This window comes from Carassius gibelio, chromosome A6 (genome assembly GCF_023724105.1).
Source record: "Carassius gibelio isolate Cgi1373 ecotype wild population from Czech Republic chromosome A6, carGib1.2-hapl.c, whole genome shotgun sequence".
NCBI lineage: Eukaryota > Metazoa > Chordata > Actinopteri > Cypriniformes > Cyprinidae > Carassius > Carassius gibelio.
In genome coordinates this window covers 18,424,315-18,440,264 of record NC_068376.1, presented here as the reverse complement: position 1 = coordinate 18,440,264, position 15,950 = coordinate 18,424,315, and the positions used below count along the sequence as shown (strand labels likewise).

General features: G+C 40.9%; 1 protein-coding gene across 7 annotated transcripts in view; it reads left to right on the top strand.

The window, feature by feature from the left end:
- LOC128015601 (leucine-rich repeat-containing protein 7) overlaps positions 1-15,950 on the top strand; it is a 125,610-nt gene that overhangs the window by 98,996 nt on the left and 10,664 nt on the right. For 6 of the 7 annotated variants that reach the window (XM_052599570.1, XM_052599575.1, XM_052599569.1 and 3 more), the window contains 4 exons: positions 1,071-1,157; positions 9,477-9,588; positions 11,779-11,959; positions 13,299-15,006. In XM_052599570.1, coding sequence (XP_052455530.1) covers positions 1,071-1,157; positions 9,477-9,588; positions 11,779-11,959; positions 13,299-15,006 — 2,088 coding nt within the window. The remainder of the gene's footprint in view (positions 1-1,070; positions 1,158-9,476; positions 9,589-11,778; positions 11,960-13,298; positions 15,007-15,950) is intronic. The other variant, XM_052599571.1, reaches the window with a different exon arrangement.

Sequence of the window (15,950 nt, the reverse complement as noted above, 5' to 3'; positions counted from 1 at the left end):
ATGCAAAGCAATATCTTGAGATTGCAGCTTATTTTAAGCTCCCTTTAACCTTTCATAGCAATTATAATGATAAATTATTGGAGATGCAAAACAAATAGGGGATTTCAAAAGTCAATAATTTTGAAAGAGAAGGATGAGAGTGTGTAATGAAATTTAGGCAGTAATTTCTTTGTTTTTGAAGGCCTGGTATTGGCATTCCTCTGTGCTTGGGTCAGTTTGGTTGCATGTATACTGTATATATAGAGTGTTGAGTAGTGCTGAGAGTGTTTGTTAAAGATTCGTTGAACCTGCAGAGATAAAATATACAAAGATCAGTGCAAATGTTTCATCTCTCACAGCCAGCAACCTCCCTCCCGAACTGCCAGATCTGCAGTGTTGTTTAGGACACAGGATAATGTCCACGTCATTAACTTTGCCAGTGATCAGTGATTATTAGAGCAGAGCTGGTGCAATTAGTGGTGAATGTCACAGTTACTTTGTAGTGTCCTTCATTTTTAACTCACTTTTTCTACAATTCTTTCTCGAGATCTGGACCTGCAGTGTTTTTACTCCTGCTCAGTCTTCAATTTTATATCCTGTAGCACTGCTCGGGATACAGCTGGAAATCTTTAGTAAACAAAACTAAAGGTCAGCGGGAAATATCAAGAACACTCTGAGGATCCATTAAAGGTTCCTATTTGAAAATATGAATTAGAATTCAGGAGCGCTAAAATGATTTGAGTAAACTATAATAAATCTCGAGCAAACACAGCTGCATTCATAATCCATTCATTGATGCAAGGCTTTTCTACACTTGCAGTAGCTCTTTGTTTAGAATAGCATACGAGTGCATGGTGTATTGTGTCAATCGCGGCTCGGCCTCGCACTGCTTTCCCCCCATGGTCTCAGAGACCCCCGTCTAAACTGTGGAGTTACAAATATTCCTATTATTATCAGGGTTATCGGGACCTTGGGAGTACCAGTGCCATAATCCTCATGTTTTTTACACATTCTTTTCTTTCTAGACCATGAGAATCCATTTTTGTTTGTGTGTTTGTTTGTATATATGTATGTATGTTTGTTTTGCTTAGATTTCTTTACATCGCGTCGTTCCCAAGCCTCAACAGCCAGAGAATACGAGCCTGGCCGTTACTTCCTCTTCCTGTTTCTGCCTCATAGTAAGTGGCTGATAGACCAGACAGCAGAAAATCAGCTGAACATATGGGGTGGCTCATTTCAACTGCCTTCAAAGCAAATTCAATTGATTTCCTCAGACACCCCCATTGTGGGTGAAACGTTTGCTAAATAGATGCATGGGTTTGTTTCCCAGTCCAAAAAAAAAGGTGAAATTTGGTGACTCCCAGTCCAACCGTTTCAAGCATAACGTCAGCGTTCGAGTTACAGGGGGCTAGTACCTCAGTTTTCTCGAAACACAGGGTAAATGGAGACTGTCCAACCTTGCAGTGTTATTTAAATTTGTTATTACAGCAAAAAATTGCTGTCCCTATGACATTTCAAAGAAATATTCTAATTTAAAATATATTAGTAAACAATAAATGAATAATATTATAAAATAAAATAAAAAATAGTATTTAGAAATCTAGATTATAATTACTCTGTATAGTCTAAACACTATATAGTCAATAGTAGGGCTGAACAATATGGACAAAATTTCATATCTCTATTTTCATGCCAGATATCTCGATATCGATATGATATGACTACATGTTATTTTGCTAAGCACGACCTGCACAACACGTCACTCTGGTTTACATCATCTTTTCTGCATCCAAAATACTTCCAAATTATGGAAGATGATTTATGTTTTGGCACCAAGTCAGATTCTGCACTGCCACCGGCCGCATTATCTCCCGCACTCATTTCTTTCTTTCTAATTTATCCGCTGTCTATACAGTGTGCATAGACATTGGAACAGGGGGGGGCTGGGGTGCGGCCAGAGACAGGCGCGCTCAGAGATAGTGCTGTCACTGTTGTGAAAAAAAATATTTTAGATTTTTAAGACATAAGTGTTCATTGAATCGATTGTAAAATCGATTTTCCATGTCTAAAAAAAAAAAAAAAAAAAAGGTTTCCTTTTTCAACGCCAAATAACGGACAAACATAAAGAGAGCACTGGAAAAGCACAAGTCAACAATATTTCTTATTTATTGGCATGAAGTTTCGTGAAGAATAACAAACGGCAACAGGAGTGCAACATTCTCGAAAAAATATATATGCAGAGGGGACGGCTGCCATGACAAAAGAAAAACATCACTGCAGGCTTCATTTATGATTTAGGCAATTCAAAAATCTCCAAGATTATTTTTAATAATGATTCAATCCATTTAAAAAAACTGTTCAAAAAATGAAACTTTAAAATGGACTTGAGAACAGGCCATGTGTGTTTTATTATTGAATGTAACCGACACTAGGTAGGCATATTGTAATGCGTAATTGTAATTCATTGGACAGGAAAACAAGTCGATCAACATTTTCGGAGTGCAGAGCAGAGCGTTTTTTATTCACTATATGTCCAGCTGTTGAGAAGACGTGCTCCGATCGCACTGATGTCCCAGGGACACTCAGGTACAGCTGCGCAAGGTGAGGGTATTACTGCCAATTTCCACCACAAAAGCCAGTCGCTCTCAGCTTGCAATGGTCCTTTTCATAACTCATAACTCAGACCTCCAGATGCGTGTAAACGCGTCTTTACATTGAAATCATTCACGCCAGACGAAGAGGTCGCTTTCGATGTCACTGGGTCTTACAGGAGCTTAAAATTGCTGGTATTTTCTGTCTAGCTCTTGGAAGGCATTCTGCACTTTCAGATTTCTTTTTCTTTTTCTGCTTGTTTGTGAGTTTTGTTACATTTTACTATCTTTTTAATTGTTTAATTATTTTAAAATTAATAGTGTACATATTTGGTTAAAATCGATTCCCTATGTTCATTTTCGAAAAACGTTTTTGGTTGGTCCAATCGATTGTGCAATCGATTTTCGAACTAAAAGTGACAGCCCTACTCAGAGCTGTCATATATCACAACTTTTCAGTGTTTTCAACCACATACTGTTTATTTTAATTTTCAAAAAATAAATTCACATAAGTACTAAAAAACTTCCCTAGGTTACGTATGTAACCCTAGTTCTTCGAGGGAACGAGACGCTGCGTCGAGTGCTTTTGGGGAACGCCTTTGGCAAGAACAACTCTGAATATCATGTGCAGTCAATATCAGTCCAATGGAAGAGCGTGGCGTCACGGGCGGGGTGACGCAGCGACCAGGAAGCTATAAAGGCACCTGCCACACAGCTGACTTCAGCTTCAAGTAGGGAAGCAAGCGCAAGCAGGGGTGCCGGGAGTATGGCTCTGCGACGCAGCGTCTCGTTCCCTCGAGGAACTAGGGTTACATACGTAACCTAGGGACGTTCCTCGAGGGAACTCGAGCTGCGTCGAGCGCTTTTGGGGAACAATGTGCCAACGCTGCCAGACTACCAAACCCCTGTCTAGTGCGTATCCGAAGAGCACAGCTAAGGCGAGAGGACAGAAGAGCCAGGAGCGGCTTGCATATCAAGATTGTAAAATCTGGCGAATGTAGAGGGCGTGGACCACCCCGCAGCGTTGCAGATGTCCAAGAGGGACACACCTGGTAGAAAGGCCTTAGAGGCAGCCATACTTCGTGTAGAGTGAGCCTTGGCTCCCAAAGAAAGGGGAAGACCAGAGGACTCATAGGACTCGTTGATAGCCTCGACTATCCAACGACTAAGGGTCTGCTTAGAGGCAGGGGAACCCTTTTTAGGAGGACCGTAGCAAACAAGCAATTGGTCAGGTTTTCTCCACAGCAGCTCTGTGGACGTATGCGTCCAGTCCTCGAACTGGACACATACAATTTAGCTTCACCTGGTCTGGCTCCCGAAAGGGAAGAGGACAGAAGGCCTGCAGTACGATGGGTTGTGGCGTAACAGAGGGAACTTTAGGAATGTAACCCGCTTGAGGGTATAAAAATGCTTTCGCCATACCAGGGGCAAAGTCTAAGTAGGTAGGGGCCACCGAGGGGGCCTGACAGTAATATTCATGAATCGGCTCAAATGGAGCTTTACAAAGAGCCTCTAACACCACAACCAAGTCCCAGGGGGGAACACGGGACCGTACTGGAGGTCTCAGCCTCAGCGCACCGTGGAGGAAACGTGTAACTAGGGGGTGTCTATCCACTGACTGACCATTGAAAGGGACGTGGTAAGCAGCTATGGCCGCCACGTACACCTTTAAGGTGGAGTGAGTTAACCCCGCAGAGAGCCTAGCTTGGAGAAACTCCAGAACTGTCCCAACTGGGCAGTTAGCAGGGTCAAGCTGGCGGTCTCTGCACCATGAGGAGAAGGGTTTCAACCTCAAGGCGTACATTTCCTCGTAGAGGGAGCTCTGGATTGGAGTGTGGGGGTCTCAACAACCTCGGTTGGGAGACTGTAAACTATGAGCTGTGCCCCCTCAGGGGCTACACAGACAACTTCCACAACTCCGGGCGAGGGTGAATATTTTGCTCTACGCCTGAGAGAGCAGATCTGTTCTGATCGGAATCACCCACGGAGAGCCGTCGAGGAGAGAGATCAGATCTGCGAGCCACACTGGGCCCGGCCAGAACGGGGCTACTAATAGAAGACTCACAGAACTCCCGGGAGCAGAGCGATAGGGGGAAAAGCGTACAGACGAAGCCTCGGCCAGGTCTGTACCATAGCGTCCAGTCCCAGAGGAGCTGAATGAACTAGAGAGAAACAGAGGGGACATTGCGATATCTCTTGAGTCGCAAAGAGGTCCAAAAAACTCTCCATATCTACTTCACCACCTTGGAGTGAAGCCCCCGGGTCTCTGCCCCTGTCTCGACAGTATGTCTGCTCCCACAGTCAATCTCCCAGGAATATACACTGCTCCGAACGAGAGGAGTTTGTCCTGGGACCACAGAAGGATCTGGTGTGCCAGCTTGTACAAGGGGCACGGATGCCGATCTCTCTGGTGACATATAAGAGATCGCCAATGTCTTGTCGGTGCGCACCAACACATGGTGACCTCTCAGGTCTGGGAGGAAATATTTAAATGCTCGATGCACAGCTAGCAACTGGTATGCCATGTCAGATGGCGACCGCTCCACAGACCGTGGGCAGGGTGGCCACTCATGACCGCACCCCAACCGGTGAGGGACGCGTCTGTCGCTAGCGTTACATGGCGACCAAGAGCTACCAACACCGGGCCCTGATTCAAGAACCAAGGTTTCTTCCATATGTCTAAGGCACGAAGGCATCGCCGCATGACCTAAATAGTTCGGAAAGGATTTCCCCTCGGGGAAAACCCCTTGGTCTTGAGCCACCACTGAAGGGGCCTCATGTGCAGGAGACCAAAAGGTATCACGTTGGACGCAGCTGCCATGAGCCCTAACAGTCTCTGAAACTGCTCCACAGTGAGTGACTGGCCTTCTTTGACTCTCTTGACTGATGTGAGGATCTGAGCAGGAGACATACGTGCCTGCATCGTGGTCGAATCCCATACTACGCCTAGATAGGTGGGCCGACTACTGTCGGTGTAACCCCATTGAATGTCGGCGGTGGATGGCCGAACTGAATGCGATAGCCTCTTTCTACCGTGTGCAGGACCCATTGAGATACATTTGGCAGCAGTTTTCACGCTGCTAACTGATGTACTAAGGGAATCAGTCCCTCGAGACTGACCTCTGGTGTAAGAGGCCCCCGAAGGGGCAGCGAGCGTCTCAGCTCCGCTACGCTCACGGGCGGAAATAACTGAGAGCAGTGCTCGCTTGAAGCAGCTGCACCCTGAAACTCTGGCAGGGTTGGCAGACCCACCTCCCGAGGGCACTGAGGTTAGACGGGCACCGTATGATGAGGTGGACACCGCTCTACCCCAGTAGGGGCCGCCCTCTTTAGTCGTGACTGAAATGCGTCATGACTTCTTGGCCGTGGACCTCCCAGCCTGACATCAGATTGGGATTAGGCTGAGAAGTCGTCGGCCCAGAGCGTTGCTCTGTCTGTACATGGAGGGGCTGCTCCCACCCAGCAGTCCCTCCAGTACATCTAACTTCACGTTTTCAATAACTGTCATTATATTCCTCAGAATTGAATGCAATCAAACAATCAGACAAGTAAACACGGTCTGGATTGTGATACAATTCACATTGAAGTGATATATTGAACTTCTTGAAGTTAGATAACGGTCATTAGATTCCTCAGAATCGAATGAAATTCAGCAATCAGACAAGTAAACACTGTCTAGATTGAGATAAAGTATACATTGAAGTGCTGACTTCTCAAAGTCATTATATTTCTTGGAATTTTTAAACAATCAAACAATCAGACAAGTAAACACGGTCTGGATTGTGATACAATACACATTGAAGTGATATATTAACTTCTCAGTTATTAAATTTCTTAGAATTTAATAAAATCAAAACAATCAGACAAGTAAACACGGTTTAGATTGTGACAAAGTACACATTGAAGTGATAGAACTAACTCCTCCTTTTTTAAATGCAGTTTAAACAACCTAGACAAGCGGTCGGGTATGGAAAATTCACATCAAAACTGAAAATGATGAAATACACGCGTTGCCTCGACAGCGCGCGAATAATTAGTCACACAAACAATATTAATCCCCGCGGAGACATAAATAGCTGCTTGTATAATGTTAGGCATAACACTGTTTATTGTATATGCTTATGCAACTTTATGTTTGTACAACTAAAAGCTCGCCGACGCCCTCTGTATCAATCTCCTCGGAGAAAGAAAGGCGGAGCGTCAGGCAGGAACAAACAATCCATAGGGCGATCTGGAATCGCCCTCCAAATGTTGTGTCTTTGCTTTGCTCTTAGGCATTATGTTGTTTATTGGGACAGACAACAATAAATAAGACTCACAAGACAGACTTTAGACATGCACGTACAGAGCGCTTGCTGAAAGACGCGAAGCTGAAGTCAGCTGTGTGGCAGGTGCCTTTATAGCTTCCTGGTCGCTGCGTCACCCAGGCCGTGACGCCGCGCTCTTCCATTGGACTGATTGCACAAGATATTCAGAGTTGTTCTTGCCAAAGGCGTTCCCCAAAAGCGCTCGACGCAGCTCGAGTTCTCGAAGAGGAACAATACATTTAGAGTTTGTAAAATACACACTGATGTCTATGGAAGAGGTAATAATAATCCTTTCCATTATAATTCGACACGTTTTATTCATATCAGATACACATTGTGTAAGTAACTTCAGTGTTTACATATTCTATTCACAGTTCACCAGCCACTTACTTTTAAGTATTTCGGGAGAAGTGGATGAATTCACGTGTTGTAAACATAGAGGTTGTAAATTCAACAGATCCGATTCTCTGAACTGCGTCTGCGGCACAAACTAACACGACGGCGCCCATCGCGCATACAGCTCAACTAACGTGATTGTTATAAAGGTGTTTAAACAACAATATACTTCCACTTGCATGTATTTGACAATCGGAATTTCAGATATTTCATGCCATAACTAACACATTTATGAATATTCTGAATAAAAAAGGAAAAATGATATTAAAGCAGATCATCATTCATTCAGCGCTGTTGCTGCTGCGGTGTGTCACGTTACAAGCAATTACGCATCACCATGGAAACGCCGCCCCCCTTCTCACAATATAGTTCCCAAGTCCCTGGTAGTGTGCACACGCTGGCTTTAGCGGTGCATTCAAGGGCACTCGTAAAACTGATGTTTGTTGTGACTGCCAGAGTTGTATGCAGGGCGAGCGCGGAGAGGGGAAATCTATATCGTCTATATCATTGCTTTTTTCGATATTAACATCTTGAAAGTTCATATCTAGATATAGATACAATAATGATATATCGTTCAGCCCTAGTCAATAACAACTACTAGGTGGGAAAAAACAATTCCATCTTTATTTCTAGAGGAAAATGAACAAAAACTTTCAAAAGAAAAAATAATTTTGTGACTGTATTTTTGTTATGTATATTATGTAAATATTTTTAAAGGAGTCTCTTACAGGATTTATTCAATCTGAAATACAATAAGAAAATACTATTTTAATATAAAATAAAATACTTTAATATATTTTAAAAGGCACATGGCACAGCAAAATTTCCAGCAGCCGTTACTTCAGTCCTCATTGTCACATGATCCTTCAGAAATCATTCTACTATGCTGATTTGGTGCTGAAAAAATATTTCTTATTATTAAGAATAATAAAGAAATGGCACTGTTTTTCAGGATTTTTGATTCAAAACAACAGCATTAATTTGAGATATTTTGTAATATTATAAATTTATTTTACAGTCAATGTGTCTTTTCTGAATAAAAATAATTTTAAAGTCTTACTGAATCCAAATTTTGAAAGGTAGTGTATAAGTGCTCTTTTATCCCAAATATTTGGCTCCCCTAAGTCTTTGGTATCATTTGAACACTACAAAACATGCGTCAGATGGCCCCCATGAATTTTGTTCACAATTAATTTAGTGTATGAAAGCATTAGCCTGCTGCATTAATTCGCACAATCACATTTCTTTTGAACGGTTGTAATGGAGCAATGAAGAAAAAAGACAAGATGAGTGAAAAGATGAAGGCAGAAAAGGGGAGAGGCGGCTGTTCTGAGAGAATCTTCTGATATGACTTCCCTCTTGCTCTGCTGCCGGTTGTGTGAGCCAGCCTGCTGATGTACAGTCAGGTCTGAGAGGTGTGAGTTTTGCCATAGACAGCTGTGAGAGAGCTGAACAAAACTGATTTGCTCCTGGGGGATTTGACCAGACAAGCCAGGACAAGGCCTGTGAATCATAACGGTCTATATATTACTAATGATGAATGTTGGGGTGTGAGATCTCACTCTGTTACTTCTAATATATTTTTCAGCTTCAGCTTTGTTTAACTTTGAGGTAATTTTGGGCCAGTGTTTGTATTTTAAAATCATGGAACGGTCACTGTAATATACTGTAATAAAGATTTTTTTTGTTTTTTTTGTTTTTTGGCATATTGTAAAGAATTATTCATTTCAATATAGTGTAAAAGCTTTACATAGCCTAAATACTTGCTACATTAATGTGTCTTTGCAGAGGGATTTCATGTTTTAGCTTACTGATTTTTTTTTATTTTATTGGAATCTCAACTTTATGCTGTCATGTGTATCTTAATGGCTTAGTTTTTCTAAAAGAAGATCCTGCCTAATATAGTTTTATATAATATGCAATAAGGCAAACAGATTTTCATACAGCTAAAATGTTTGCAGTTAGTATAGCAACAGTTTTCAATATAATTCGATGTTGACATATATTGACATATTGACCTTAAATTGGATTATAAATGCCACCTAATATTTTATAATAAAAAATGTTGTGTTGCTCAATCTCTGTATTTGAAAGAAAGAGTATAATTTGATTGCAGGAAAACCACACCCCACTCCCCTTGTGTTTTTTTTTTTCATTCCTTTATATTATTAATTCACTGCAAATTTGGCACTTGTGTTTCCAGGATTCCATGGGAGGCTCCCCTAATGATATCCGAATTTCTGACATGAGGCCGACTTTGGTAGAGCCGTCAATGTACAAACCAAAGGTTGTGTTACTGGGCAAGGAAAAGAAAGGTTAGTAAGACGAAGAAGCCTGTAAGTTAAAGTCAGCATAAAATCTATTTTTTAAATGAATGTTTTTGATATTATTGAGAACAATTAAAGGCCATGTTGCAGGTTAACCACCACTTTCGATTAATGGGTACATAAATCACTCAAGATATGTATATAATTTTTAAAATGTCTCAAAAATGGTCTTAAATACCTATTTTTTTAGTTTTTGGTATTAAAGTTTTTTTACGCAACTTGGTGATGACGTCACGTTGGGGAGAAGTTGAGGAAAGGTAGCCTCAGCCTAGTATGATGCCGCGTTCCTGGCAACCCGTAACCCGTGTTTTTCCAACCTTAAACCCATGAAAGTGCACTGGAACGGCAATCAAACCTGTGACTTCCCACCCGTGAACTCGTGTCTCGTACTAGATCGATGTACTCCGAGTTACAAGGTCACACAGCACGCGAAATAACACTGACAGCCCCTACAAATAATACTGCCTACGCATGCAGTGTTTATGCAAGTGGTACACGTTGAAAAAATTATTTTAGGTCAATGTAACGTTGCAATAAAATAAATAATCTAGTTACAATTCCTTGCGCTCAGAAAGTTTGGCGTAACTTGCCTGGAACGGTACAAAGTCGGTAGTAGTGGTATGAAATAGTGATTACAAGCTCAAAAACCTGCCTGGAACGCAGCATAAGAACGCGACTGACTGGGATGAGGAAGAGGTGGCAAGAGCCAACATGTATGACGTAGCCGTGTAATTTCGATCGAGCCAGCCGTAAGAGGTCAAATGAGGAATTGCCAAGAACTGATGTCCATCAAAGCCTATGCATGGTGTGGGGAGAATGAGTGGAGAGTTGGTGAAGTGTCCTGGTGAGTTGCTATCATTTAGCATCACAGCAATGAGCACTGGAGCTAGTCTAGTACGAGCAGCAGTGCACAATAACGACACACACACATATACAAATATATATATATATATATATATATATATATATATATATATATATATATATATATATATATATATATATATATTTTTTTTTTTTTTTATTACTGTCATTGAGTAGAGAAAAAAAAAATCAACGTTTTCTTTATATCCAGTGGCAGTGATCATGACGTTAGTTCAGATAAGTACCGGTAACCTTTGTCATAGTGTCGTTGTACTGGTAAACTTCGTCTTTGTCATCTAGAAATAAAAGGCATCATGCTAGCTATATGGACGTTTCGAAGCATTTATCTCTTCCTCCGGTGAAAATGTTGTTGCAAACTTGGCCGCGTGTGTGGGTGGTGCTGTCCCATGGAAACTGCGCTGGAAAGCTTGTGCTGTAGTTAAGCGAGTTCGTTTGGGTCGCTGTTGGTCGATATCTCTATCTATCTGTCTATCTATCTATCTATATATGTAGTCTATCTATCTATATATATCTATGTATTTACCTATAATCTGCACTATCTGAATACTCTCGTCTACTACCTGTCTCTCTTTAGTCACTCTCAATGCTCTCAAGGAGGCTTTGCTAAATTCTCTCCCCAACGTGACGTGATGCAATGCATTGTGGGGGAAAGGAGACCGCTCTAAGATAGTACCTACTTTTTCGTATTATATTCCATTTTGTGAAACCCAACAACATAAAATACAATGGATAACAGTTTAAATGTTTATTACCAACAGGCAAATTGCACAAATTCGTTAAGAAATTAACCTTGCAACACGGCCTTTAATTATTTGACCTCAAAATTTTTTATAAAAATATCTTAACTCAATCTACAGATGTATTCCAGACTTCTCCAATTATTTAGTCTGCTAAAACTTCTTGTAATAGGCTGCAAGCTTGCAAGTCCTTGCCCTATATTTATTTTTTGATAATGTGTTTCGGTCAGATGTACATCATAATACAGAAGAAAAGACTTGTCGCTACTTCCATTTCAGCACAACATTAAACTCAAAATGCATTTGTCAAGGTTTAGGTTCTGACAATGTTCATCTAAATCCATTCTTCAAGAAATTTTGTTTCTTTTTTGATGTTTATTACTAAAGTTCAAATCCTTCTGAGAATGCTGATCTGGGGAACGCTGGAAATCAGTGTTGTTGAGGGAAGCATAAATAATTTGGGTTTATTACAGACAAAAATAGAGTCGTTGCTCATGCATATAAACTATTTTACCTTGTATAACTTTATACCTATTACATTTTTTAATGCATTCAGAGTCCACTGATGAGTCTGAGCCAGACAAAATGCATTGTTTAAACAACAGCGGATCATCTGCCACTTATTCAGACTACTCGCCCTCCCAGGGATCATCTGGCTCCTCCAACCATCCTGGAAATGTCAGTAATCTGCAAACATCTGGGAAAGAGGGGCCATCACAGACTCACTGGACTAACAGGTTGGCAAGAATTTAATTACTGCCACCATTCATTTATATGAACTAATAGACCATCTGTGCACTCATATGACATGACAGCTGATCAAACACTTTAGATATCCAGCTCACTGACTTTTGGGTGGCCCAAAACGTATGTTGTGTTTTTGTAATAGTCTTGCAATTATCATTTTGAAATAAACATCTCTAAATGTATCCAAAATGTATTCTAGCAAATTGTAATCCATCAAATCTCTGCCTTTTTGCCGGCATCCTGTATTTGCTTTTTTATTAGATGGAAGGTTTTCATTTTGAATTTCATATTTCTCTCCATTTTAATTAACAAGAAAACTGAAGACAGTTCTACGTGAGCTTTATTTGGGCATTTGTTTCTTTTAAAATGTCTCTATTCCTCACATCACAATTTCTTTTTCAGCCAAAGTCACGCACAGCAGTGTGACTCTTGATGTCATCGGCAACTGAAAATCCACTTCTGTTGCTCACAGTAAAGATTAATTATATATAAGTACTGCTGGAAAACTTACAATTATCACCCCTTCCACCGCCTGATTTTCAGAAGAGCTCTTTGAGAGATTTCTTTAGATAAACTTGCAGAAGTATCACATGGGCAAAATTCGATAAACATTGAAAATCTGTTTGATGAGGATAGCAGTTCAGTCAACCATAACAACATTTTCAACACTTTTTTAATTTTAACATAAAGTAGACTATATAGGGTTTATTAACAGAGTTGTAGACCCAGTTAAATTTAATTTTCAATAATTTATTCCCAAGATTACATGAAGACATCAAGTAAAAATATTGTTAAAATCAGCTAAAATAAAGCAAAATACACAGAGCAATGAGGTTCTGTCAGGGCAGTGACATCCTTATAAATTTGGGCTGTACTCAAATGTTGCAAAATCAGTCGCAAAAAGGAATATACAAGAAACTTGACAGTTACTAAGATTGCAATGCTTTGCATGTAAAGTCAGTATCTTGATATTAAGGTTTTGACATGAGGGTCTACAGGGGTTCCTGGTGTTTTTTTTTTTTTGGGGGGGGGGGGCAATGCAAAAAATCTGTAACAAAAAAAATATATTATTCCAAAATGGAAAACTTCATAGAATTACAGAAGTGGTGTATTCAAGTTATTGCATTTATGTATTTAATTGTATTTTTGAATCAGTTCATATATTCAGACAAAACTTAGTGACATGTCACTTTCCCGATCTCTAAGTTAGAATTTTATGATCATGAATATGTTTGTCATATCAGTCCATGGGCATATTCTTGTTTGCACATATTTTTTATATGTGCTCTGATAAATTATCAAAAGTATTTTGTCTGAATACATTAACAGGCTGGCTCAGTCTTTTCCGAAGCCTATTGAAAGTAAGCCCCTTCTGAGCCAGAGGGAAACACCTCCTCCCGGCACGCTGCAGCAGCGAGGTGAGAGGCGGCCACTCAGCGACACCTTCGACAGCTGGAACAACGCCCCCCACTATGATAACACAGGCTTTGTCTCAGAGGAGACGCCTCTTGACACTCCAAGCAGCAGTGCTGGAAACCCCATGCTAGGCTCAAAGCCTCGAAGTGCCTCAATGGCACAGGGCCGGCGGCCTCTCATGAGACAAGAGCGCATTGTGGGAGTTCCTCTAGAGCTTGATCAGTCACAACACACTTTCCACACCGTTCGCACCACCCCTGAAACAGAAGTGCCTCCTCCCTCTAACCCCTGGCAGAACTGGACGAGGACTCCCAGTCCATTCGAGGACAGGACAGCTTTCCCTTCCAAATTGGAAATGACTCCAGCCAACAGCCCTAATCCTGATCGTAAGGACTTCGAACAGGAGATGGGAGAACTACCCAGCACTTTTCCCTCAACTGGAGCTTGGGGGTTTCTGGACTCTACAGACTCAGGGATGGGACGAGGTCATCCCAACATTTCTTCGCTTGTCCAGGGTATAAAAGAACCGAACAGATTAGGCACTTTGGTTGTTAGCAAGAGTTCTGAGAGACTTTCGCCAATGATGAAGGAGGTAAAAGCGAAATTTAAGAAATCTCAGAGCATAGATGAAATTGATACTGGGTCATACAAGGTTTACAGCATCCCCTTGGACAGCTACCGTTCTAGCATAGAACACCAGGGAAGTGTTGATAGAGCAGACCTCCCTATACCTCTAGAACAGAGCATGTCAAGGAGCCAATCTGTCCCAATGCTGGACGATGATTTGGATGGCTTTGGTTTGAAAAGCTCTCAACAACAGAAGCCTGCCATCCCAAAGAAAGTTTACCATTTTGACCAAAGCTTCAACCCACAAGGAGCCATGGATGTTATGAAAGCGGAGAGGAGAGTTCCTCCGCCATTCCCCAATGCCCCTGAATATGTAAACCAACCTGGGAAGACATTACCAAAGGAACTTGTGAGCCCAAGAGGCTACCGAGGCTATCCACCAATGGAACAGATGTTTTCATTTGCTCAGACTGCAGTCACCGATGATGCCATCAATCCACAGCTCTCAGTCCAGCCTCAGCGCTCCAGGCCGGGTTTCCTGAGGCGCGCTGACTCTCTGGTAAGTTCAACAGAGATGGCACTCTTCCGCAGAGTAGCTGAGAACCATGAGCTGCAGCTGGCAGAGCACTACAATAGGCCCCAGCAGAGCATGCTGGAACAACAAAACAGCTTGTCTACCATCACTGACACCCAGTTCCACAAGAGGAATGGTAGGTATGAGGAAGATTACACTTCTTATCAAGAACCCAAAAAGCCAGTCCTGGGTTACCCAACCAAGAGTCTGACACAACGTCGCCCCCTGTCTGCACGGAGCTACAGCACAGAGACATATGGGGCATCTCAGGCAAGGCCAGTGTCTGCCCGACCCACCATGGCTGCACTGCTGGAGAAATTGCCTTCAGATTACAATCTTAGTACATGCATTGAAAAGAGTCCTGAAGCGGACATGAAGATGAGACCTGTCCCTCAAAAACAAGAGGACCCAACCTCCAAAATGCCAGTAGATTGGAGACAGCAGCTGCTTAGACACATAGAATCAAAGAGGCTAGACCGGGTGAGTTAGCAAACTTTGCTTTTTGTTATTCTATGTAAGTGTTGGTTAGCTTTTACTTTATACAACATCTCTGGAATTTTCAAGAAATAGATTATTTTTATTTCTTTTAAAATTTTTAATTCTTTTAAACCATTCATTTGTTCTGTCTTTATGAAGTCATTATACATGTTTTAATAATTGTTGAGATCACAATAACCAGTGTTCTCAGTTTAGTTTTGTATTATGGACTATGATTTTATTATAACAAGGTATGTCTTACTATATTAGTAAGTGACTACATCTTTCAATGTTTGGATTACACATTACAGACAAAGCTTAAATGAAGGCTTTTTAGTGAATAGACTCATGAACAGTGAGGTGAATCTCATGTGAACCATCAAGAAATGTCTGGGACATATTTCACCCCAAAATCAAAAGAAAAGAATATTCTGTCTAAGGTTTAGGTTTTATTTTTTGTTTCTTTAGACATTACTTTATAATTTTATAAAATGTAATCAAATTCTCCCCTTTCGTATGAATATTTGTACATTATAATAATGTGATTTTTTTTTTCAACATAACTATAGATTTTTTCACATTAAAGTAAGGAGTTTTTTTTTTCTTTCTCACTTTTACGGTGATGATAATTATGAAGGAAAATTAATTGACCTGAAATTAATTGTTACAATACGAGCAAAATATATTTATTTATTTATTTTTATTTTTTTTTATTGGGGTGGAATATAACCCTGAAATTTCTTTCCTGAGATTTACCCAGTTATGTACATGCACCATTGGTGGTGAGCCTTTGTTTCTGTGTAAGTGGAGTACAGTACTACAGCATACTTCATTGTTCACATAATTTAGTATCACACTGCCGCTATTAATATTCTGTAAATGTAACCGCTGTGTATCACTAATGTGTCATGTGGGCAGTAATGACGTACTGTTGTTGTTTTGTTTGT